This window comes from Diabrotica virgifera, chromosome 9 (genome assembly GCF_917563875.1).
Source record: "Diabrotica virgifera virgifera chromosome 9, PGI_DIABVI_V3a".
NCBI classification, from domain to species: Eukaryota; Metazoa; Arthropoda; class Insecta; order Coleoptera; family Chrysomelidae; genus Diabrotica; species Diabrotica virgifera.
In genome coordinates, this window is record NC_065451.1 from 69,947,191 (window position 1) to 69,973,563 (window position 26,373).

Sequence of the window (26,373 nt, forward strand, 5' to 3'; positions counted from 1 at the left end):
GCAAAATGTCCTACCTCGTGTAAGTTTCTAATTACTTCTGTTTGCATTCTTTTCGGAATGACTAACACTTCCTTGCCGTCTTCGTATTTAAACAAAATATTGTTTTTTATAAACAAGTCCTCGTATGCTTCCGTCGTCTTTGTCTTGTCAGGTTCGTAACTTTTGACTACTTCCTCTATATCCGTCTTTATTTTTTTATCTTCTGTATGGTTCAGCTGAAAATCATTATTGACTGTCGTCTGGCTAATTATTGTAATCCTCCTTATAAAATAATCTACTCTTTTTTTAGATAAAATTATTCCGTCTTCGGTTATTGTAACTTCAGCTTGTCTCAGTATATTGTTTCCGAGAATAATTTCAACGTCTAGTGCTCCTTTTGGAATAACATGAAATAAAATATTAAAATCCTCTCCTTGAATTTCTACCATTTTATTAAATGAACCTAAAGTTTTAACTCTCGTACCTCCTAATCCACTTAAATCTAATATGTTTTGTGAAAGAATCACGTCATCAAAATATTTTTCAAAAATATCTTTTCGTACTGAACTAATGTCGCTTCCTGTATCCAATAATGCACTTAGTGATAATTTTCCAACCTTCAATGTTACCGAGTTTTTATACCCCAAGTTAACAATATTTACATGTCCAGAAGTTGATGGTTCTTCTTCTTTCTCATTGCATCGAAAAGACCTGTGTCCAAACTGATGGCATCTAAAACATTTTACTCCCTTGGCTTTGTCAGGACAATCCGTCGATCTGTGTCCCTCTATTTCACAATTGAAACATTTTTCTTCTTTTTTATTCCTACTTTGAGGGGCGCTCTTCTTTCATCTCGTCTTACTTCCTCGTTCGTCCACGTCTTTTTATGCGTCTCGGTTTTAACTAATTTTTGCGTCGTCTGTTTTTTAATAAATTCGTACAGTTTAATCTTCTCTTTAAAATATTGAAAGTTTTGGCACCATCAAGTATTACTTTATTAGCAGGGTCGTCCATAATTCCCTCAATTATATACTGCATTATGACTTCATTTTCGATGTTTCCTCTGCTACCGATTTCTCTCATTTTTAGTACATACTCCTGTACGCTTTCACCTTGTTTCTTCTTTCTATTCATCAGCATTTTGTGTATTTCGGCACTACTTATTTTGTTCTCAAACTCTGTTGTCAGTCTCTTCTTCAAGAGCTTTCAGCTATTAACTCCTTTCTCTGACTGTATATACAGTTTAGCTATTCCTTTTAGAGATCGTTTAGCAAAAATTAGCATTTGCAAATCATTCCATCCCATCAGATTAGAAATTTCTTCAAAATCAGCGATCCATTTCCTATGGGATAATCGTCTTTTCCGTCGAAATTTCTTATACTGTCCTCTACGTCTCTAAAAGTTAAGGAAAATGAATCATTCAGTCTACCTCTCGTCATTTTGTTTGATTTTGATCTATTCCTCGTAAATAAATCCGTCGTCCTTTCATCATCCATATCGTCATCATTATTATCGTCGTCGGTAACGTATTTACCTTCTTCCTCGTGATAAGCGTCTTTATCACTATTTGCGTCCTTATCTTCATTATAGCGATCGTCTTCGGTAAAGTCTTTACCGTTTTCCTTGTGATAAACGTCTTTATCGCCGTCATCATCGCTAGCGTCTTCGTCTTCATCGTCATTCTCGTCTTCAAGATTGAAGTCGTTCAAAAATAAACAAATACGTTCAATCACGTCGTCTTCTGAACCAGTGTAGTTCAGATCTAAAACACTGCAAACTGCTACTAAGTCCGGCATACTTAGTTTGTTTTTAGTGTCCTCTATTTTTGTGGAATATTCCTGGGATTCTTTATCCCACGCAAAATTTGTAAAATTCCGCAAATTCTTCCTAGTTTGTCGCGGCAACCCTTTATCCCCGTTCGCGACAACATGCAACGCCTTAACAGCACTTAATGCCGAATTTTTAAGGTTTACACTAATTTTTGGAAAATCGTTAAGAGTTTGTTTAGACTGCATTTTAAAAAGGTATATAATAATAATACAAAAAAAAAACAAAAATAAAAAGATAAATTATCTTTTAACTAAAAAGTTAGATTATTTTTTCCCGTGTGCAAAAAATTGTACTTGTGAACTGTAGAATTGTAGTCGCTTTTACTTCAAATTTATCAATATTTACTACAAATACTAACAAAGTTATGAGTTATTAAAATAAATGAACAAAAAAAAAAACAATGAAAAACAAAAAAAAAGTTAATCGTTAAATGATTTATGATAGTTCTTTCGCAACATTCACTGTTTATCGTCAAAGTTCTAGTTCACAGCTCCTCGAAAAAAACAATCTTTGGTCAGATTTCTAATTTCCAGACACAAGACCAAAGTGTCTTGACTACTTTTAGAATATTGAAACAAACACACCTGATTTCTCCTTGGTAATACTGCTTGCTATGATAGCGTCTCGTCGTCGTCGTCGTCACTGCTCAAACAGCCGTCGTATTTGCCTAACAGCGTCGTCTACAATGTACTAGCCTGCTACTCCACCAACACAACAATTCACCAACATTTTCCCAAGGTATGAAAGTCACCAATAGTTTAAAAAAGTCCGAAAATCACCAACAGTTTCCACGTTTCCCGAACAGTCATAAACAGTTTCCAAAAATTACGTCACGTCACTTGAGCCGATTTTTTAAATTACACGTCACTTTACGATATTTCGCGAATTTTATAACGAAATTGTCTTTCTTAGATCCTCGATTGAGCCCCCACGATGTAGGATTTCCTTAAAAGACAATTGTAATAAAAGTCCGTTTGATGTTTAACAGTTTTAATTAATAAAATAGATGACTAAATTATTGATACCATTAAATTGACGAACTGTAAAAGTGTAAAAGTGTGTAATTTCGACCAAAATCTTACGTGTTCTTATTCTTACAAAAAAGAAATGTATTTATAGATAATTTGCGTCTAATCAATATAATACCCGTCTTAATTCGTCTTTTTCTAAGTATTATCCCTAAGACCGCGTCTGTCGTCCCAAACCAACCCTCTTAGGCTAATCTCTTTTTTCCTGTGAAAGAACCCAATTAAAATTGGTTCAAAGTATGTACCGACCCGCCGCCGTCTTTTTTCCAATAAACTAAAACTATAAAGTTAAAAGTAGTTCGCTACCGTCGCCGTAATCCCCAATTCGTTCTGCATATCTGTGCCAACGTCCATATGTGAGACCCTTATCCCGTTCTCGCACTAATAATTAAGAAAAATGATATACAGGGGAATTTAAAATATAAGGTAAACTATTTACAGTCGGTCTTGACGGTCCAGTTAGCTGGGGCTCAGGCGATCGACAAGTTTAGTGGATTTGCGATTTGCGGTCGCTGGTTCGAGCCTCAGCTAGGTCATGAAATTTATAAAAGGCCAACGCCGTAGTATAAAACTCAATAGAGTCTACGGCTTGGTCTGAAATAAACTGGCGTCTGATCGGCCTATGGAGGAGCGGTACGGGAAGGGATAAGGGCTTCCGGCTCGGTGATACTCCTCCATAGATCCCTACCGAAGGGCGTTGACGCCTAAGAACGGTGTATACAAACTATTTACAATCCTACATAACTATTTACCATTTTAATTTTATTATAATGGTGAATTCTGCATCTGAGACTTTTCAATTTGTTTAAGAGATGTCGCTGGATCGCGTCCCAATGGGAATTTTAATGATCTTTGGAATGACCCTTAAATAGATGGTCCAGCTATTTTTCGATTTAGAGGTGTGCACGCTAGCGCTGTTGAGGAAGCCTGCAATGGTGGAAACAGCTATTCTGCATCCTTCTGAATCGAAAACAAGCAAAACTTTTCTAGCTTTTACAAGCTTTTACTTTTCTATCTTTACTCAGATTTGAGTACTAGGAAGTTTCTTTCTGTCCTCTTCCTAGACGAATAAAAACGGAATGTGATTGCATGTACAGTGGAACTTCGATAACTCGGATTAATCGGGACCGCGGCCGATCCGGGTTATCGAAAATCCGGGTTAGCCGGAGAGCATGGTAAAAATTAATAAAATACGACATACTTATAGATAAAGTCCGTTATAATTAAAATACCATGAAATATATATGCACAGTACACATCTAACTTACCTATACTTTATTAGTATTATTAGTATCTTATAATACTATTGTGGGCAGCAGAAGTTAAATAAAGTTCAGGATCTTGAATTTAAAATGTATTTTTAGAATTTATAAACTAGACAATCTAATGACAATTATTGAAGTTATTTACAATATCAAAGCATACTAATAAAACAACATGAACTAGTATATAGTAGACACTTAGGATATTGCCTTTTTAACATTCTCCCTCAATACCTAAGGTCACCTATACTTTTAAACTAAGTTTATTATATATAAACTTGTGCTTTTGAGTACCTAAAGCTTTTGTTAAAATATCTTTAACTGCTGAAAAGGTACTTCATGATATTCTCCCTCAAACGAAAGTTTTTGATTTTGTTCAAGGGGTGTACTAACAGCCTTACAATCAGTCATTTGAAATTTTTCAAGCAATTTCACAACATACTGATCTTGACTAAGTTTCAACTCGTTTTGCTTTCTATTTCGCTCAACTTTCATTCCCAAACAATATGAAATTGCCCCTAAGTCCTTCATACGAAAAAGTATTTGTAATTCTGATTTTAGAGATTTTACCTCACTCACATCATTGTAAAAAATGAAAAAATCATCAACATATAATGCTATGATAACTAGCATTTTATCAGAAATTTTTACAAAAATACAAGGTTCAATTTTAGATTGTTTGTAACCTAATTTTTGAAGAACTTGTGTTGCCTTTTCATACCAAAGCCTAGAAGATTGTTTTAACCCATACTAGTACTTGGACGAATTGAAACTTGATTGTTTTCTTGGATTGTAACAGTTTCAGGATCAGCAGATTCATCTGTTTCAACTTCAGACAACTTTGACACCATTGCAACTTCAATGTCAGTCTGCTCAAGAGGAAATGACATGCTTCTTTCTTCAAACGGTTTGTCATTCATTTTTTCTTCCAAAAATACAACATCTCGTGCAATTTCAATTTTGTGTGTAACAGGATCTAGCAGTCTGTATCCGGCAGATGTTTCTGAATACCCAACAAAGATTTTTTCTTTACTCTTCTGGTCGAGTTTCTTCCGCTTTATTTTTGGAACATGAGCATATGCATAACATCCAAAGATACGTAGAATTGTATGGTCAACTTTGTTTCCAGACCATTTTTCTTCTGGAGTTTTACCTTTCAGTTTCTTGGTTGGTGATCTGTTTAATAAATATACTGCTGTGTTAGCAGCTTCCGCCCACATTTGTTTTTCAGCATTTACCTTGAACAGCATCGAACATACTTTTTCGAAAATAGTGCGGTTGAACCTTTCGGCAACACCATTCTGTTCAGGACAATATGGCACAATAAGTTCATGTTTGATGCCTTTGCTTTTTAAAAACTTGTTCATACGAGCATTGCAGTACTCACCACCATTGTCGCTTCTTAAAACTTTAATTTTTCTTTTAGTTTCAGTTTCGACTTCTGCACAAAATTCTTGAAACTTCTCAGGAACTTCGTCCTTTGACTTCAAAAAATAACAAAATGCTTTTTTTGTATGGTCATCGATAAGGGTAAACAAATATTTTGAACCAGCATATGATGGAACCTCCATAGGTCCAGCTAGATCTGAATGAACCAAATCGAGTTTATTTTTAGCAACTTCTTTGTTTGGATTTTTAGGAAATGGTTTTCTGGCATGCTTTGCCTTAATACAGCTTTCGCAAAGCTCAGGTGTTTCTTGTTTTTCATAGTGTATACCAGTTGCCATACCATTTTTTAATAGATCCATGCTAAAATGGTTTAAATGACCCAATCTTTTATGCCATAACATCTGTGAATTTTGAGGTTTAGCAATGTTAACTTTTTCCTTAGCCATTGTATTAGGTTTATCCCATCCATCGAGATTTTTTGCTGTGGCTTCAGGTCTCTTCTTCACTGCTATCTTTTGATTGTGAGAAAGTCTGCATCCGTTGATGTCAAATACTACAGACCAACCATTGCTTACTAAGGCGTTCACTGATAAGAGATTTACCGATAGGTTTGGTACATAACTTACGTTTTGTATCAATTTTTCTTCTCGACTTTCTCTAAGTGTAACTGTAGCATTACCAGTTCCTTTTACTGTAAGCCGGGAGTCATTTGCCACCACAATCTCTTGACCAGAATTTTTGTTGGTAATATCTGTTAAAATTTCGTATTTTCCGGTCATGTGTGAAGATGCACCGCTGTCAACGTACCATACATCGTCTTTCATGTTGATACCAAATGCAGCGAAACATGTTGTACCACCTTTTTTGTTACTTTTGCTTTGAGATTTATTTCTTTCGGGCGATTTTTCCATTTTCTTCTTAGTACATTGATTTTTGTAATGTCCTTTTAAACCGCAACCCCAACAATGTGGTACTTTTTTAAATCTCTGCGCCGAGAGTGCATTGTCTTCTTCACATTTACCTTTTTGCCATTTTTTGTCCTGCAAAAGTTTAGTTTTCACAAAATCAGCTGTAATGTCAACATTTGAATTTTCCAGAGCCATTACCATTGGGTCATATACTTCTGAAAGACCCTACAGCATGATTGCACCCAAAAATTCATCATCGATCGGTTTTCCAATAGAAGATAGTTGCTGAGATAAGTCCATCGCTTCGTTTACCTAATCTTCCATTGTACTAAAATTGGATAGTTTAATTGAACATAAGTTTCGTAGTAAACGAAGTCGACGATGAAGACCTTTATCCTCAAATGCTTTTTCAAGTGCAAGCCATGTCTCTACAACTGTTTTGCATTGCATTACATGAGGATATGTACTCTTATCCAGAGAAAGTATTATTTTTGAAATTGCTTTCTCCTCGTGACGCTTTTTTGCTGGATTGTCTAAATTAACAGCATTATTACCATCATTAGTATTATTACCAGCTGGTTGAATCTCTGGCTGAACTCAATACCATAAACCATCATACTTCAGTAGAGCAGTCATTTGGAATTTCCAGGTAATGTAATTTTCTCTGCCTCTGAGTTTTTCAACACTTCCAAATCCCGAACGATCATTTTCAGCCATCGTACAAAAAACAAATCTTTAAGTTTTTTCTTGCTGCAAAATATTCTTCTAACTGGAGCGGCCCATAACCTATTAGTATTATTAGTATCTTATAATACTATTGTGCGCAGCAGAAGTTAAATAAAGTTCAGGATCTTGAATTTAAAATGTATTTTTAGAATTTATAAACTAGACAATCTAATGACAATTATTGAAGTTATTTACAATATCAAAGCATACTAATAAAACAACATGAACTAGTATATAGTAGACACTTAGGATATTGCCTTTTTAACATAGTTGTATAGAGTATAGTATAGATAGTACAGAGTATTGTCCATTTCTAGGTAAAAAATTCAGTCAGTTTCGGTTGTGCCAATCGGAATGATGTTATGTTATTTAAGAACAGTGGCTCTTTCATTGCTTAAAAGACAATTGTAAGAATTTTTTAAAAGACAGTTGGAAATAAATAAAAGAATAACAGGTGCCTGTTGTTTGTGATAGCCCGAGATAATGAACGTCGCTCTGCCGTCGCACCCGTGTGCCGTGAGTCATTTTTACTATCGTATAGTTCAAATTACACAAATACCCATTATCTCTCAAATATTATATTCTGGTCAAAGCGAAGTTTTATCAATGAAACTCGATATTTTTAAGACATTCCAGAAGAGGCTACAGATAAAATGTTTTAACATAATACATACATTTTTATTATTGAAATGTTTGTCTGATGAAAATCGGTCCGGGTTAGCCGGACTTCCGGGTTATCGGGGGCCGACTTATCGAGGTTCCACTGTATTGGAGTCCTTCTTGTTTTCTATATTCGTCGTGTGCGGTCTTATAAATTGTAAAAGACGCAGATTAAGGATGTACCAGAAAGAACTTTCAACAAGAAAAGTTTCAGATTTAAATAACTATTTTCCATTTTAATTTTATTATAATGGTGAATTCTGCATCTGAGACTTTTCAATTTGATTATTTTACTATTTTTTATTTACCAATTTATTTTAATTCAGTTTAAAAAATATTTTGTCAGAACCTCCACCATTTTTAAAATTATGCAAGCACCTCCACCATTGATTTGAGCAGTATTTTATTCTACATACAGCAGTTAGACGAAGCAACGAAGCATTAAACCTAGGAATTTTGTGCAGTAAGATGAATCGTCATGCAACTTTTTGCATTCGATTAGAGAGAGTGTCAGGCAACTTTGTGAACTAAATTCATCTAGGGCAAACATTTTTGTGCATAAGAAAATGCATTTTAAAAGTGCATCTCGAAGAGGTGAAAATGAAAAATTTAAAACTCGGGCAATATTGATGGAAATGAGTTGAATTTTTATAATCGGGGGTTTTGGGAATCGCTGAACATGAATTTCAGATCGGTGATGGTCTCCATGGTACCTGGTGCCCACGGTGGAACTCGTTGCCTAGAGTTTTACGTTATAATCATTAAAAATCAGTCAATATCCATTACTCGGGGGGTTTTTGGGGTCACCGGCCACGAATTTAGTGTTGGAGATGGTCTCCAAGATACCTGGTGCCCAGGGTGGAACTCGTCGCCTGGAGTTTTATGTTATAATCATTCAAAATCAGTCACTAACCATTACTCTGAGGGTTTTGGGGGTCGCTGAACAAGAGTTTCATGTGGTCGATGGTCTCCAAGATACCTGGTGCCCAGTGAGGAGCTCGTCGTCTGGAGTATTATGTTATAATTATTCCAAATCATTTAAAACCATTACGCCGGGGGGGTTTTGGGGGTCGCTGAGCACGAATTTCATGACGGCGATGGTCTCCTGTGTACCTGGTGCCCAGGGTGGAACTCGTCGCCTGGAGTTTTATGTTATAATCATTCAAAATCAGTCAATAACCATTACTCTGAGGAATTTGGGGGTCGGTGAACAATAATTTCGTGTGTTCGATGGTCTCCAAGGTAGCTGGTGCCCAAAGTGAAACTCGCCATCTAGAGTTTTATGTTATAGTTATTACAAATGATTTAAAACCATTACTCGGGGAGTTTTGGGGGTCGCTGAACATGAATTTCATGACGGTGATGGTCTCCAAAGTACCTGGTGCCCAGGGTGGAACACGTCGCCTGTAGTTTTATGGTATAATCATACAAAATCAGTCAATAACCATTACTATGAAGGTTTTAGGGGTCGTTGGGCATTAATTTCATGTTGGCAATGGTCTTCAAGGTAGGTATACAATAATCTAAAAAATACGTGTTAAATTAAATGTTAGTGCACGTATTCATAATCAATTTATTTATATAATATAATGAAAAAATTAATAAAGAAGTAAAATAAAATAAAAAAATATATTTACTTACTTGAAGTTACACAAATTTCTCTTTTCCGCAATTTCGAAAACCAAAATTATAAAACAGCGCAGCTATAGACTGTAGATAATGAAAATTCCTTTAATACCAATCTTAAACAGCTTGATATTATATTATTATTTATTCTGTAATTAACAAACCTAATAAGTATAAAATATATGACTTTTTCAAAACACCAACATTAAAAACTTAAAAGATGAAGTTTTTCAATCCTAAAACAACATTAATAATATTGAAAATATTAAAAATATTACTAAAAGATTTTTAAATTGAAAAACTTGTTGGTAAATTTTCCTGGTGACACCTCCAAGGCTTCTACAATTTGCAAACCAAATGGATGCTGCAGTGAAGACAAAGGGAAGGAATTCTACACTACGCAATTCACATCCCCGTCTGCAGCTTGGTAAAGTTCCAACGGAAAATACACCTAGTTACTCTACGGAGTAATACGAATATAAAAAAAAAATAAAAATAAAAATGTATACCATTTTTATTAAAACTTACTTTGCTTTAAATTCGGTATCACTTTTTAGATGTTTTTTTATAATTAATTAAAAAAAATTTTTAAAAGAACAGAACTACATAAAAGTGTAGCTTGGAGGTATTCACATATACTATGCTTTGTTTTTAAACCAGGAGCAGTAAAATAAAAAGACAGATTCACACCCAAGAAAGTCAATAGAAAAATCCATCAACAGTATATGATACTAATAGGTCGCTAAAGAGTTCTAAAAACCACTGTTTTTTATATAAAAGCAGACTAGAAAAATCTAAAAATTAAAATAATACCGCAGAAAACACAAAAAATCGGTGATATAATTTAATTACCCTTGAAATGCCAATTATGTCAAAATTTCATAAATGTCATTAGTGTCAAAAATTAACGGCAACTGCTTTAAAAGCGACATAATTTTAAAATAATTTTTAAATTGGTAATTTTTTAGGATATAATATAAAAGTTTTTTAAGAAAAATTATTAATGAAAAATATATTTAGCGACCCCCAAAACACCGAAGTAATGGATATTGACTGATTGATTTTGAATGAATATAATATAAAACTGCAGGCGACGAGTTCCACCCTAGGCACCAGGTACTTCGGAGACCATCGCCGACATGAAATTAGTACTCAGAGACCCCAAAAACCCCCGAGTAATGGTTATTAACTGGTTTTGAATGGTTACAACATAAAACTCCAGGCGACGAGTTTCACCCTGGGCACTAGGTAATTTAGAGACCATAGCCGACATGAAATTCGTACTAAGCGACCACCAAAATCCCCAGATTAATGGTTTTTCACTGATTTTGAATAATTGTGACATAAAACTCCAGGCGACGAGTTGCTCCCTGGGAACCAGGTACCTTGGAGAGCACCGCCAACATTAAATTGTGTTTAGCGACTCCAAAAACCCCCCGAGTAATGGTTTTTGACTAATTTTGACTGGTTATAACATAAAACGCTAGGCAACGAGTTCCAACCCTTGGCACCAGGTACCTTGGGCACCATCGCCGACATGAAATTCGTACTCAGGGACCTTCAAAACCAGCAGGGTAATAGTTTTTGACTAATTTTAAGTAATTATAACTAAAAACTCCTGGAGACGAGTTCCACTTTAGGCACCAGGTATCTTGGAGACCACCGCCGACATTAAATTCGTGGTCAGCGACCCCAAAACCGCCGTGCAATAGATATTGACTGATTTTTAATTATTATAACATAAAACTCCAGGCGACGAGTTCCACACTGGGCACCAGGTACCTTGGAAACCATCGCCGATATGAAATTCGTGCTCAGCGATCCCTAAAACCCCCGAGTATAAAAATTCAACTCATTTCCGTCAATATTTCCGAAGTTCTAAATTTTTTATTTTCACCTCTTCGAGATGCACTTTTAAAATGCATTTTCTTATGCACAAAAATTCTTGCCCTAGATGAATTTAGTTCACAAAGTTGCCTGACACTCTCTCTAATCGAATGCAAAAAGTTCCATGACGATTTATCTTACTGCACAAAATTCCTAGGTTTTAGGCTTTTTAGTGCTTCGTTGCTTCGTCTAAGTAAGAAGAATCATTCCGTAGTTGATGTAAAAAATAAATACAGTGATATATGACAAATTCATATTGTAAACAAAGGAGAATAGACAATGGTATGAGATACCGCATATCAGAGTCTACGTTTGTGATATTTCTTTCCTTTTGTGAATTTTTCTCGTTAGTCTATTGGGTTTCATTCTCATCAGATGTCCATACCAGTTTAATTGTTTCCTTGTTATTTTGTTCATTATTGGTTCCTGTTTGGTTATTCTCTTGTTGCCAAATGTCTTATTTTATCCCATTTTGTCATTCCGGCTATAGATTGTAGATGTCTCATCTCAATTGCGTTTATCCAACTATTATGCTAATTCACGCTTCGCGTCGTTCAGCAAACTGCAGTCGCGTGCGAAAAAGAATGACTTTCTGCACTTGTTAGTAAAATAACTATATTACAGAATTGCTCTAAACTTATGGTTATGGCTTAAACAATACTTGTCAAGCCAGCCATTGAAAGTTTTAGAATTCAAATTCAGTTCTTTCGCCGCGTCTAAAGCTCTTTATTTTATTATCGCTACAGATAATGAAATGTTCTTACTTACCACTTCACAAAACTAATCGTAGACTGTTGTATCGAAGGCAACATCTTCAGTTTCAATCTTCTTTTTTTTTTAACATTTCCACTTTCACTATATCAATTTTTAAATCGGTGTTCTTCTTTAAAATACCACTTTGAGTTTTTCCTATTTGAAGCTTTTCGGCCAAAACTCGAACACTATTCGAACAATCGAACATTGTTACCCTTAGATCAGAATATTGAATACATTCTAAAATGGGTTTTTACAAATCAAACTCGATGCACCTAAAGTACCTAGTTTTATGACGATAAGTACCTACTTATACAGGGTGAGTCATGAGGAACTGTACATACTCCTACCTCGTATAGAGGCTCCTATGGGGAATAACAAATGACCATTAAAAAGTGTCTGCTCCCATTGTTTAATAATATACAGGGCGAGTTTCGCATTTTGACAGAAATTTGTATTCGCCATAATTTTTGAACGGTCAGATCGATGTGTCTCTTATTTTGGTCAATCGTTACACTATTACCACCGTATCAACTGATTTATTCAAACCAGAAAAAAATCAGGTCCGGCTTCAAAAAAAATAGTTCGTTTGGGTCTTAGAAAAAATTTCACCCTGCATACGCTTTTTGAAAACTATAATATGAATTTTAAAAATTAGACAAATAAGCAATTAAAACGACATATTTATTTTTTCCCCACACGATTACTTAATTTTTTATGAAAAAATCAAATTTGACTATGAATTAAAAGTTTGGTAAAGTGATCCATAGATTTAAAAATAATAACTTTTATTACAAAAATTAGTTTTTTTTTAACAAATATTTAATTTATGTTACCACCCAATCAACTGATTTATACAAACTACAAAAAAATCAGGCCCGGATTTAAAAAATTAGTTCATTTTAGTCTTAGAAAGAATTTTACCCTGTATACGCTTTTTGAAAACTCTAATATGAGTTTTACAAATTAGATAAATAGGCAATTAAAATGGCATATTTATTTTTTCCCCACACAATTACTTAGTTTTTTATAAAAAAAAAATCAAAGACTATGAATAATTAAAAGTTTGGTAAAGTGAACCATATTTACTAGAAACCAGATTAAAAAAAAATAACTTTTATTACACAAATTAATTTTTTTTGAACAAATAATTAATTTATGTTACCACCCAATCACCTGATTGATTCAAACTAGAAAAAAATCAAGCCCGCATTTAAAAAATTAGTTCGTTTTTTTCTTAGAAAAAATTACACCCTGTATAAGCTTTTTTAAAAATCTAGTATGGATTTTACAAATTAGACAAATAGGCAATTAAAATTGCGTATTTATTTTTTTCCCCACACGATTACTTATTTTTTATTACAAAATCAAATTTTTCAAAATCAGAATTTTACCATAAAAATAAAAAAAATTAAACGTTTTTCTTAAAATTAAAAGCTTCACCATTTTTATTCTATACCACGCCACGTCTAGATCTAAAACCCATAATACTTCTCTTTGGACTCTATAGTTTAACGCAGACGTGATCAAATAGATAAATTTTAAATTTTTTCACTTAATTTTTGCAATTTAACTTTGCAATTAACGAATATGCACCTTTCATTTTTAAAAATTCTAACTTTTATGAGAAGAAGACTGAAAGTCTACAACAATTTTCATAGTCTTCACAATGGTAAGAGATATGTGCTGTAAAAATTTCAGAAAAAAAATATTAAACTGAAACAGAGTTGTAGCGAGTTAAACCGTGAATTCATTTTTTTTTCATTTTTAGGTTAAAATTCCGATTTTGACAAATTTGATTTTTTAATAAAAAATTAAGTAATTGTGCGGGGAAAAAAATAAATATGCCATTTTAATTGCCTATTTGTCTAATTTCTAAAACTCATATTAGAAATTTCAGAAAGCGTATACAGGGTGAAATTTTTTCTAAGACCAAAACGAACTAATTTTTTAAATCCGGGCCTGATTTTTTTCTAGTTTGAATAAATCAGTTCATTAGGTGGTAACATAAATTAAATATTTGTTCAAAAAAAATTAATTTTTGTAATAAAAGTTATTTTTTTAAATCTATGGTTCACTTTACCAAACTTTTAATTCATAGTCAAATTTGATTTTTTTATAGAAAATTAAGTAATCGTGTGGGGAAAAAAGTAAATATGTCATTTTAATTGATTATTTGTCTAATTTGTAAAATTCATATTATAGTTTTCAAAAAGCGTATACAGGGTGAAATTTTTTCTAAGACCCAAACGAACTAATTTTTTTGAAGCCGGACCTGATTTTTGTTCTAGTTTGAATAAATCAGTTGATTAGGTGGTAATGGTGTAACGATTGACCAAAATAAGAGACATATCGATCTGACCGTTCAACAATTATGACGAATAGAAATTTCTGTCAAAATGCGAAACTCGCCCTGTATATTATTAAACAATGGGAGCAGACACTTTTTAATGATCATTTGTTATTCCCCATAGGAGCCTCTATACGAGGTAGGAGTATGTACAGTTCCTCATGACTCACCCTGTATAATTACATAGTTTTATGTAATACCGGTTTAATATTGTGTATTTATTACTTAGTTAGGAACCACATAATAGTCGGAGATATAGAAGCGGATTTTGTGCGTGATAAGTAATATGGAAAAACTATACGGGGATATGTTGAATTAGTTGTGTACATGACTTTTACCAACGGCCGGAAACCAGAGTGGGGGCCGAGGGTAGTTATAAGGGGTCAAAGTCGCGGTTTTTATTATTTTTTTTGTGACGCTCATGATTGAGATAGTGCACCAAAATTTGGGAATAAGTAGGTCATAACGTAAATAAGTAAAATCTCCAGGGGAGGAACGCTGCGTGGCCGAAAAAGGGGTGGGGGTAGGGATGAATATAAAAAATATAAAGGGTTTTTTGCGACGTTCGTGAATGAGATAGTCCACCAAAATTTGGAAGTAAGTAGACCATGACATAACTAAGTAAAAGTCTCAGAGCCGGAAACCAGAGTGGGGGACGAGGGTAGTTATAAGGGGTCAAAATCGCGGTTTTTATTATTTTTTTTGTGACGCTCATGATCGAGATAGTGCACCAAAATTTGGGAATAAGTAGGTCATGACGCAAGTAAGTAAAACCTCCAGGGGTGGAACGCTGCGTGGCCGACAAAGGGTTGGGGGTAGGGGTGAATATAAAAAATATAAGGGGCTTTTGCGACGTTCGAGATTGAGATAGTGCACCAAAATTTGGGAATAAGTAGACCATGACATAACTAAGTAAAGTCCTCTAGCCGGAAACCAGAGTGGGGGACGAGGGTAGTTATAAGGGGTCAAAGTCTCGGTTTTTATTATTTTATTTGTGACGCTTATGATCGAGATAATGCACCAAAATTTGGGAATAAGTAGGTCATGACGTAAATAAGTAAAATCTCTAGGGGAGGAACGCTGCGTGGCCGACAAAGGGGTGGAGGTAGGGATGAATATAAAAATTATAAGGGATTTTTTGTGATGTTCGCGATTGAGATAGTGAACCAAAATTAGGGAGTAAGTAGACTATCATGTAACTAAGCAAAATCTCCAGGGGCGGAAACCAGAGTTGGAGATGAGGGTAGTTTTAAGGGGTCAAAGTCGCAGTTTGTATTATTTTTTTTGTGACGCAGCACAACATTTGTCCCCACGCTGCGTTCTACCCCTGGAAATTTTACTTCGTAGTGTTATGATCTACTTATTCCCAAATTTTGGTGCCCTCTCTCGATCACGAACGGCAAAAAAAACCCCTTATATTTTTATGCTCACCCCTGCCTACCACCCCTTTGTACCTGAAGCAACGTTCCGTCCCTGGAGATTTTACTAAGTTACGTCATGGCCTACTTACTCCAAAATTTTGCTTCACTATCTCCATCATGAGCGTCACAAAAAAAAAATAAAAATCGCGACTTTCACCTCTTATAACTAAACTCGTCCCCCACTCTGGTTTCCGCCTCTGGGGATTTTACTTAGTTATGTCATGGTCTACTTATTCCCAAATTTTGGTGCAGTATCTCAATCACGAACGTCGCAAAAAACCCCTTATATTTTTTATATTCACCCCTACCCCCACCCGTTTGTCGGCCACGCAGTGTTCCGCCCCTAGAGATTTTACTTAGCTTCGTCATGGCCTACTTATTCCCAAATTTTGGTGCACTATCTCGATTATAAGCGTCACAAAAAAAAAATAATAAAAACCGCGACTTTGACCCCTTATAACTACCCTCGTCCCCCACCCTGGTTTCCGGCCGTTGGGGAAAGTCATGCACACAACTAATTCTACATATTCTTGTATAGTTTTTCCATATTACTTATCACGCACAAAATCCGCTTCCAGTTCTTTGACTATAATGCTATACTTTATGCTAGTAAGTAGTACGGTCTCATTTACGCATTCAGTATTATTTTCTGCCATCCATTGTTGAAGTTTAGCGTATAGGGCTTTTCATCGACTGTCATTTGTTTCGAGCTTCTGTCATGTGTCACACAATATTATTATATCTACGCCATACGTCTTTGATTTGTATCATTCCAGATACCAATAACGTATGACGTAGATATATTAATATTATGTGACACATGACAGAAGCTCGAAACAAATGACTGTGAATGAAAAGCCCTATTCCTTGTCGTAGGTTTTTTTGGATTTTTTTGGTAACATATTCTCAGTCGCTTTTTTGGCTTTTTTTAACTATTTCTTCAGAAATATCGATTTTCTCTTGCATTCTGATTATCACTTTTCTAGCAACGGTACTAAATATTTGCTGCGATGCAATATTACTTCTAATTAATATAAAATAAAATTAAAACTATAATTGAAGCAATGAACCGGAATGACATAAAGTTTTGTATGCACCACGTGCATTATTAGATGTTTATACACTCGGGCGAGTCGCCCGTAGGGCATAAACATCTATTTAATGCCCTTGATACATAAATTACTATTATGGCTACAATAAGTTATGTACATGTTTTGATTTCCGGAGCCCCAATTTTGACCTTTAATCGCCTTTACCTGACTGATTGTTGACAGTTAAATAACAAAAATTTCTTAGAAAAACTGAAGACAAATTTTGTCCTGAGTCGTTGTGAAGAGGGTCCGTTGTTCGGAGGTGTCTTCGTATTTACCCACACATGAAATGTTCGGTGAACTAAAAACTATCCGTTCAGCAGAAGTTTTCGTTGTGGAGAGGTGTCCGCTAACAGTAGTTTTACTGTACTAGTACATAATACAATTTATAAATAAAATTAAAAGTCTGTGGTAGATTCGATTTATTAACTTTCTTAAGTGTTATATTACTAACTGCTACAATAATTTGATACCTACCGTTGCACTTAGTAAAAAATATGTCGTACCAACTTGACTAAAAACGCCATTAAAAAGTTTGTTAGATAACTCTTCAAATTTTAATAAGAAGTCATTACTTTATACCTTTAGTTCTAAAACAAGATCAAAAGTAGCCGAGAAATAGGGAAGTACATAATAAATTACTGCATTAAAACCAGCAGGAGCGGATTTTGAAAAAGTTGGCGCAGTCGAGTAGGAAATTGGATGTGTTGTAGTTCGTAGTTTAATAACTTTATTTTAGTTTTTAATTTATAGCACGTATTAGCTTTTAATATTACATTTACTGCTTATATAGATTTTTGTTAGTAGCGTTTAACAAAATAAATTTTATACGATTGGTCTAAAATGAAAACATATATTTAAATATGACCTATATACATTGACACGATAGAAAGACAAATTATAGGAAAATGCTCGAGGAAAATAAATGTACCAAAAAACTATATAAATTATTTACAAAAAGGTAAAATGAAGACAACAAATAACAGGAAAAAAATCAAAAGAATTTGATTGCAGTACTATTTCACTATTATTCATAATAGGAATGAATTAATTGAGTAAGAAATATGAGAGTAAGAACCAATCAACTACAGACAATAATATTATGCCATAGATTACAACCGGTAACAATAGAGTCCTCAACGTCTGAGGACGACATACTACTAACAGCAGACTCCGAAAATAAAATGCTGAAATTAATGGATATATGGGTAGAACAAATAGAAGAACTAAAAGTGTAATAAACGAGGAACAATGTCAGATAAAGATAATCAGCGGCAAAGAAGATAAGGAAGATAATGAAATAAAGATAAAATGTAAAAATTCAGAATTGGAAATAGTTACAACTTACAAATACCTGGAAAGTGTAATTACTAACGACAGAAAAATAGACTGGGAAAACAAATCGAGCAAAAAAATCAATCAAACAAGTTGTACTATTCGTTTGCCCCAACACTGGGAAAAAGAGAACTTACACGAAAGGCAAGGATAAATAATGGCAGGAAATAGAAAAGAATGAAAGAGATAAGTGAATGGAAATTAACATAGCTAGGCCAGATCCGACACCCTGTTAGAGTAAAAGTAAGGAGGAAAAGAAAAAGTTTGTTAGAGAACTCATCAAATTTTAATAAGAAGTCATTACTTTATACCTTTAGTTCTAAAACAAGATAAAAGTAGCCGAGAAATAGGGAAGTACGTAATAAATTACTGCATTAACGCCAACAGGAGCGGTTTTAGAAAAAGTTCGTAAAGGGCGCAGTCGTGTAGGAAATTGGATGTTTTGTAGTTCGTTGTTTAATAACTTTATTTAGTTTTTAATTTATAGCACGTATTAGCTATTATTATTACATTTACTGCTTATATAGATTTTTGTTAATAGCGTTTAACATAACAAATTATAGGTTTGGTCTAAAATGAAAATATGTGTTTAAACATGACACAGATACTTTGACACGATAGAAAGACAAATTATAGGAAAATGCTCGATGAAAATAAATGTACCATAAAATTATATAAAGTATTTACAAAAAGGTAAAAGGAAGACTTCAAATAACAGGGTAAAGATAAAAAAATTTATTTGTAGTACTATTTCATTATTATTCATAATAGTAATAAATTAATGGAATAATAAATATGAGAGTAAGAACCAATCAACTACAGACAATAATGGGGTACCATAGATTACAACCGGTAACAAGTTATTAATATATGAGGACGACATAGTACTAACAGTAAACTCCGAAAATAATGTAGCGTGCTTACGGTTAAAATAATACTCTCGGTTCGTTTATACGAATTTATTTATGCAAGTTACAGACGAATTTATTTTACAGACTAACCACTCCTACAAATTCCATCCTTATTTATATTGAATACAAAAATACAAGCCATGTTTTTAAACGTTCCAGAAAAACGGAACCGCTTAACTTTAGTAATGCTCGATCTTTTTCGAGAAATCTTTTCCTCGCTCGTCTGATGAGTCATCCTTCCAGATGTCTCCATACGTAACGAGCTGTCGAGACGGAACCTGTTATTTGTTGTCGGTAATCTGTCACACTGCTCCCTTCTTAAGATCTGAGCGTTCCGATCAGCTACTTTAGATGAATGCCCAGGATGGCGGAATCTACAGGATTCTCCAGATCTGCATACACCCCTTAAGAAGAAGTAACAATCTAATGGTACGAGATTTTTGGGTTAATGCAACACACAGTAATTCGTACGCCGGTTTCTTTGAAGATCACTTAAAGCATGCTTCTCACAATCTTCCAATCCAGATTTCTACTACATGGGATATTTTCGGCAAAGCCAAATTTTTGATGTCATAATTACATACGATTTTCTTTAAATTAGTTAGAGCACGCCATATGTTTTCGTATCTTGGCGTGTCCGTATAAGACTTCCTGGTTACCATATACAGCAAACATCGAGGACCATCATCCAATCGCAGCACTCTTCCAATTTTTCCGTCCAAATCTCACCACATGAGCAACATCTGCTTCAAATTCTTGCAGGTTCTCTTGCTCGTTGACTTCTACTTGGCAGTTGTACTTTGTAGACTTGTTGTAGATGGACATCTCCCAAGCGTTTTTCTAGACGAGTGAACAAGGTCTGGTAACATTTTTCTTGATCCTTAGGAATTGACCTTAATATATCTGCAGCATCACCTCGTAAAGCAGCAGTCAAGGAAACAGCCTGTTCGGTCCAATGAGTGGCGGTGGAAATAGATTCAAATTGTATAAGGTATATGGGCCAAGAGGACTTTCCATTAAATGGTGGTAATTTGAATATCATATTATGTGACGTTTAGTCTCTCGGTAGTTCATCTTTAACTACAGGATCTAAAGCTACTGTATTAACTGACGGTTGCACATTTGTATCGGTTATCATGCTCTCTAATTCTTTGATATCCCCTTCTACGGCTAAAACTACTGCATTAACTGAAGGTAGAACATTTGTATTGGTTACCATAATGTCTAGTTGTTTGATCTTCTCTTCTAGCATTTCGTTATTGTCGTTTACACTTTTTTGAATCTTATCGACTGTTCTAGAAACTTCTTCAAATTTCTCGTTGTTTTGTCTGCAAACGTCTTTAATTACTTGAAAAACACTCTCAAACTTCTCGTCGCTTTCTCTAGAAGTTTCATCGATCTTTTGAGAAACACTTTCGAATTTTCTAGAAGTTTCATCAATCTTTTGAGAAACACTTTCGAATTTCGATAAGATTGCTTCTTCCGCAGACTTGAAGTGGAACGTCTCTGGGTCATCTCCATTCGTCTCGAGGACCTCCTTGAGTCGTGCTTTCAGGACTTTCTTGGACCCACTGGCATCTAACTCGCGCTCTTCTAATTGTTCACGGAGCTGTTTTACGGAAAGTTCTTCTAGCAACATCTTTGGTCGACAAACACGTACTTCTCAAAATGTCTTTTAAAAGTCTTTCCGAATACCGAACAATTAACGCACTTTAGTTATTCCCGGCGAATAAAATAAAAAGTCTTAAATTCTTTCTAAGTTTTTTTTATTCACTTTTATTTATATCGCACTAAGTTTACCGAACACCGAACACCGGACACCAACTGTAGCATGCTTACGGTTAAAATAATACTCTCGGTTCATTTATACGAATTTATTTATACAAGTTACAGACGAATTTATTTTAAAGACTAAGCACTCCTAAAAATTCCATCCTTATTTAAATTGAATACAAAAATACAAGCCATGTTCTTGAACGTTCCAGAAAAACGGAACCGCCCAACTTTACTAATGCGTAGGCGATCTTTCTCGAGAAATCTTTTCCTCGCTCGTCTGATGAATCATCCTTCCAGATGTCTCCATACGTAACGAGCTGTCGAGACGGATTATTTCCTGTCGGTAATTTGTCACAATAAAATGCAGAAATTAACGGATATAGGGTAGAACAAATAGAAGAACTAAAAATCAAATAAACGAGATAAAAAGTAGGACAAACACAATCAGCGGCAAAGGAAGATAATGAAATAAAGATAAAATGTAAAAACTCAGAATTGGAAATAGTTACAATTTACGAATACATGGGAAGTGTAATTACTAACGACAGAAAAATAAACTAGGAAATAATAAATAGAGCAAAGAAATCAAACAAGTTATACTATGCGTTAGCCACAATACTGGAAAAAAGAGAACTTACACGAAAGCAAGGATAAAAATATATAATACAATAGTGAAACCAACTGTGCTCTATGCAAGTGACAACTGGACAATTCTGAAAAAAACATAAGAGCAGGATAAATCCAATGGAGATGAGACACCTAAGAAGGATAGTTGGAAAGCCAAATGGGATAGCTTAAGAAACGAGACTATTAGGAGAAAGGTCAACCAAGAACCAATAATGAATAAATAACAAAGAGATAAATGAACTTGTTTGGGCATCTAATGAGGATGCAATCCAACATAATTACAAGAAAAGTCCAGGAAGAAAAGAAAAGAAAAGAAAAATTACAAGAAAAGAAAAATATGGAGATCAAGAAAAAAATAGACAATAGGCAGGAAAAGTTACACAAAAGTTATTCCGGGAATTGAAAATAATGACAGGAAATAGAAAATAATGGAAGAGACGGATGAATGGAAATTAAAATATCTAGGACAGACCCTAGATAGAGAACTCTTCAAATTTTAATAAGAAGTCATTACTTTACACCTTTAGTTCTAAACAAGATCAAAAATAGCCGAGAAATAGGGAAGTACGTAATAAATTACTGCATTAAAGCCAGCAGGAGCGAATTTGGAAAAAGTTGGCGCAGTCGAGTAGGAAATTGGATGTGTTGTATTTCATAGTTTAACAACTTTATTTTAGTTTTTAATTTATAGCGGATATTACCTTTTATTATTACATTTACTGCTTGTATAAATTTTTGTTTGTATAGATTTGAATATGTATTTAAATAATATGACCTAAATACTTTGAAACGATAGAAAGACAAATTATAGTGAATTGCTGGAAGAAAATAAATATACCAAATGCAGCGAAAAAAATTATAGAACGTATTTAAAAAGAGGTAAAAGGCAGAGTACAAATACCAGGGGAAAGGCCAAAAGAATTTAACTGTAGTACTATTTCATTACTGTTCATAATAGTAATGAACTAAATTAATAAGAAATATTAGAGTAAGAACCAACCAACTACAGATAATAATAGGATACCATACCATAGATTACTACCGGTAACAATAGGGTCCTTAATGTATGCGGACGACATAGAACTAATAGCAGACTCCAAGAATAAAATGCAGAAACTAATAGATATATGGGTAGAAAAAATGCAAGAACTAAAAATATAATAAACGAGGAAAAAAGTAAGATAAAGGTAATCAGCCACAAAGAAGGCAAGGAAGATAATGACATAAAAATAAAATGTAAAAACTCAGAATTAGAAATAGTTGTAACTTACGGATACCTGGAAAGTATAATTGCTAACGGCCAATAAGTACTCTGGCAATTAACAGATAGAGCAAAGAAATTAAACAAGTTACAGTGTAACTGTTACACTATGCATAACCTCAAGACAGGGAAAAAGAGACTTGCCACGAAAGGCAAGGATAAAATTAGGTATTTTACACAATAGTCGGAGAGATAGAAGCGGATTTTGTGCGTGATAAGTAATATGGAAAAACTATACGGGGATATGTTAAATTAGTTGTGTATATGACTTTCACCAACGGCCGGAAACCAGAGTTGGGGCGGAGGGTATTTATAAGGGGTCAAAGTCGCGGATTTTATTATTTTTTTTATGACGCTCATGATCGAGATAGTGCACCAAAATTTCGGAATAAGTAGGTCATGTCGTAACTAACTAAAATCTTTAGGGGCGGAACGCTGCGTGGCCGACAAAGGGGTGGGGGTAGGGGTGAATATAAAAAATATAAAGGGTTTTTTGCGACGTTCGTGATTGAGATAGTGGACCAACATTTGGGAATAAGTAGATCATGACATTACTAAGTAAAATCCCCAGAGCCGGAAACCAGAGTTGGGGATGAGGGTAGTTATAAGGGGTCAAAATCGCCGTTTTATTATTTTTTTTTGTGACGCTCATGATCGAGAGAGTGTACCAAAATTTGGGAATAAGTAGGTCATGACGTAACTAAGTAAAATCTCCAGGGGTGGCACTCTGCGTGGCCGACAAAGGGGTGGGGTAGGGGTGAATACAAAAAATGTAAGGGTTTTTTTGCGACGTTCGTGATTGACAGAGTGCACCAAAATTTGGGAATAAGTAGACCATGACATAACTAAATAAAATACTCAGAGCCGGAAACCAGAGTTGGGCATGAGGGTAGATATAAGGGGTCAAAATCGTCGTTTTTATTATTTTTTTGTGGCGCTCATGATCGAGATAGTGCACCAAAATTTGGATAAGTAGGTCATGACGTAACTAAGTACAATCTCCAGGGGTAGAACGCTGCGTGGCCAATAAAGGGGTGGGGGTAGGTGTGAATATAAAAAATATTAAGGGTTTTTTGCGACGTGCTAGATTGAGATAGTGCACCAAAATTTGGGAATAGGTAGACCATGACTTAGCTAAGTAAAATCTCCAGAGCCGGAAACCGCAGTTGGGGATGAGGGTAGTTTTAAGGGGTCAAAGTCGCAGTGTGTATTATTTTTTTGTGACCCGGCACAAGATTTGTCCCCCACGCAGCGTTTTGCCCCTGGAGATTTTACTTAGTAATGTCATGATCTATTTATTCCCAAATTTTGGTGCACTATCTCGATCACGAACGGCAAAAAAACCCCCATATATTTTTATACTCACCCCTGCCTACCACCCCTTTGTACCCCAAGCAGCGTTCCGCCCCTGAAAATTTTACTTAGTTACGTCATAACCTACTTACTCCCAAATTTTGGTGCACTCTCTCCATCATGAGCGCCACAAAAAAAAATAATAAAAACCGCAAATTTTACCCCTTATAACTACCCTCGTCCGCCACTCTAGTTTCCGCCTCTGGGGATATTACTTAGTTTTGCCATGGTCTACTTAATTCCAAATTTTGGTGCACTACCTCAATCACGAACGTCGCAAAAAAACCCTTATATTTTTTTATATTCACCCTTGCCCCACCCCTTTGTCGACCACGCAGCGTTCCACTCCTGGAGATTTTACTTATTTAGGTCATGACCTAATTATTCCCAAATTTTGGCGTGCTATCTCGATCATGATCGTCACAAAAAAAATAATAAAAAACGGAAATTTGACCCCTTATAACTACCTTCCTTCGCCACTCTGGTTTCCGGCTCTGGGGATTTTAATTATTTATGTCATGGTCTACTTATACCCAAATTTTGGTGCACTATCTCAATCACGAACGTCGCAAAAAACCCGTTATATTTTTTATATTCACCCCTACCCCCACCCCTTTGTCGGCCACGCAGCGTTGAGCCCCTACAGATTTTACTTAGGTACATCATGACCTACTTATTCCCAAATTTTGGTGCACTATCTCGATCATGAGCGTCATAAAAAAATAATAAAATCCGCGACTTTGACCCCTTATAACTACCCTCGGCCCCAACTCTGGTTTCCGGCCGTTGGTGAAAGTCATGTACACAACTAATTCAACATATCCCCGTATAGTTTTTCCATATTACTTATCACGCACAAAATCCGCTCCCAGCTCTTAGACTACAATAGTGAATCCGACTGTGCCCTATGCAAATAATAACTGGATAATTCTGAAAAAACGTAAAAGCAGGATAAATGCAATGGAGAGGAGACACTTGAGAAGGATAGTTGGAAAGACAAAATGGGATAGCTTAAGCAATGAGACTATTAGGAGAAAAGCCAACCTAGAACCAATCACGAATAAATAGCAAAAAGATAAATGCACTAGATTGTGTATCTAATGAGGATGCAAACCAACAGAATTATAAGAAAAGTCCACGTAGCAAAGAACATCGTAAAAAGAAAAAGAGGCAGATCAAGAATATATGGATATAGCTAGTAGTTGAGGCAAGAAAAGTTAAAGAAAAATCACTCCAGGAATTGAAAATATTGGCAGCAAATAGAAAAGAATGGAAGAGATGGGTGAATGGAAATTAAAATAGCTGGGATAGATCCGACACCCTGATAGGGCAAAAGGAAGAGGAGAAAGAAAGAAAGAAAACATTTTTTAGATAACTCTTCAAATTTTAACAAGAAGTAATTACTTTATACCTTTAGTTCTAAAACAAGATCAAAAGTAGCCGAGAAATAGGAAAGTACATATAGGGCAGTAAATGGGGGTATATGGCTCCGAATTCCATCCTACTACATAAATTTACTTGATATTTTCACAGTAAGTAGGGAATAGCTCAAGAAACAAAGTCTACCCTATGCCGATGTGCGCTTTTATCTTAGAGGTGGTTCCCACCCCTTCACGGGGGTAGAAAATGTTTTGGTTAAAATAGCCACGGAAAAGGCTAGAGAACCTAATTTTAAGCAAAAACTGTTCTATAATTATTTTTTGAAAGCTCAATATTTTTGAGTTATTCGTGGTTGAAAATTGGCCATTTTCATTGAAAAATTACACCTTTTCGGACGGATTTTGGCGAATACCTTAAAAACTATGCATCTAACAAAAAAATTATATAAAATATTTCTGTAGGTTATAAAAAACAAAGAGATTTTTTTCTTCATTAATCGTCTAGTTAAAATACAAAGAGGGGTATGGTAGGTAAGAAAAGTTTGATTTTTTGCTGCATGCTCAAATCGGTTTATTCAACTTGGAATAACAGAGAAACAGTGGCGGCGCCTGGTGTAAAATATTGGGGGTGCACACATAATGTTAACATATAAAAACACCTTGAGACCCTATTTCCGTAGGTAAAGGTTTTTGAGTGTCTTCAAATTGTAAAAATCAAAGGACCTTATTAAAAATTACAATAAATAATGTATTTTATTGACTTAAAATTATAATTTAGTGTTTAAATGTTACAAGCAAGTTTTGTAACGAAAGTCAGTCGC

The 26,373-nt window shown here is 34.8% G+C and overlaps 1 protein-coding gene across 1 annotated transcript; it reads right to left on the bottom strand.

Moving 5' to 3' along the window:
• Positions 1–1,283: 1,283 nt before the first annotated feature.
• On the bottom strand, positions 1,284–1,994 carry LOC126890998 (kinesin-related protein 4-like). The gene is made up of 2 exons (XM_050660178.1): positions 1,703–1,994; positions 1,284–1,642 (listed from the first exon to the last, which is right to left on the bottom strand). Exons 1-2 carry the CDS (start codon positions 1,992–1,994, stop codon positions 1,284–1,286), a joined length of 651 nt encoding a protein of 216 aa, XP_050516135.1.
• Between the last annotated feature and the right edge of the window lie 24,379 nt (positions 1,995–26,373).

Coding starts and splice junctions, on each gene's coding strand:
- LOC126890998 (XM_050660178.1), bottom strand. CDS start 1,994: ATGCAGTCTAAACAAACTCTTAACGATTTTCCAAAAATTAGTGTAAAC. Junction 1,643..1,702: donor AGAAGACGACGTGATTGAAC/GTATTTGTTTAT, acceptor ATGAAGACGAAG/ACGCTAGCGATGATGACGGC.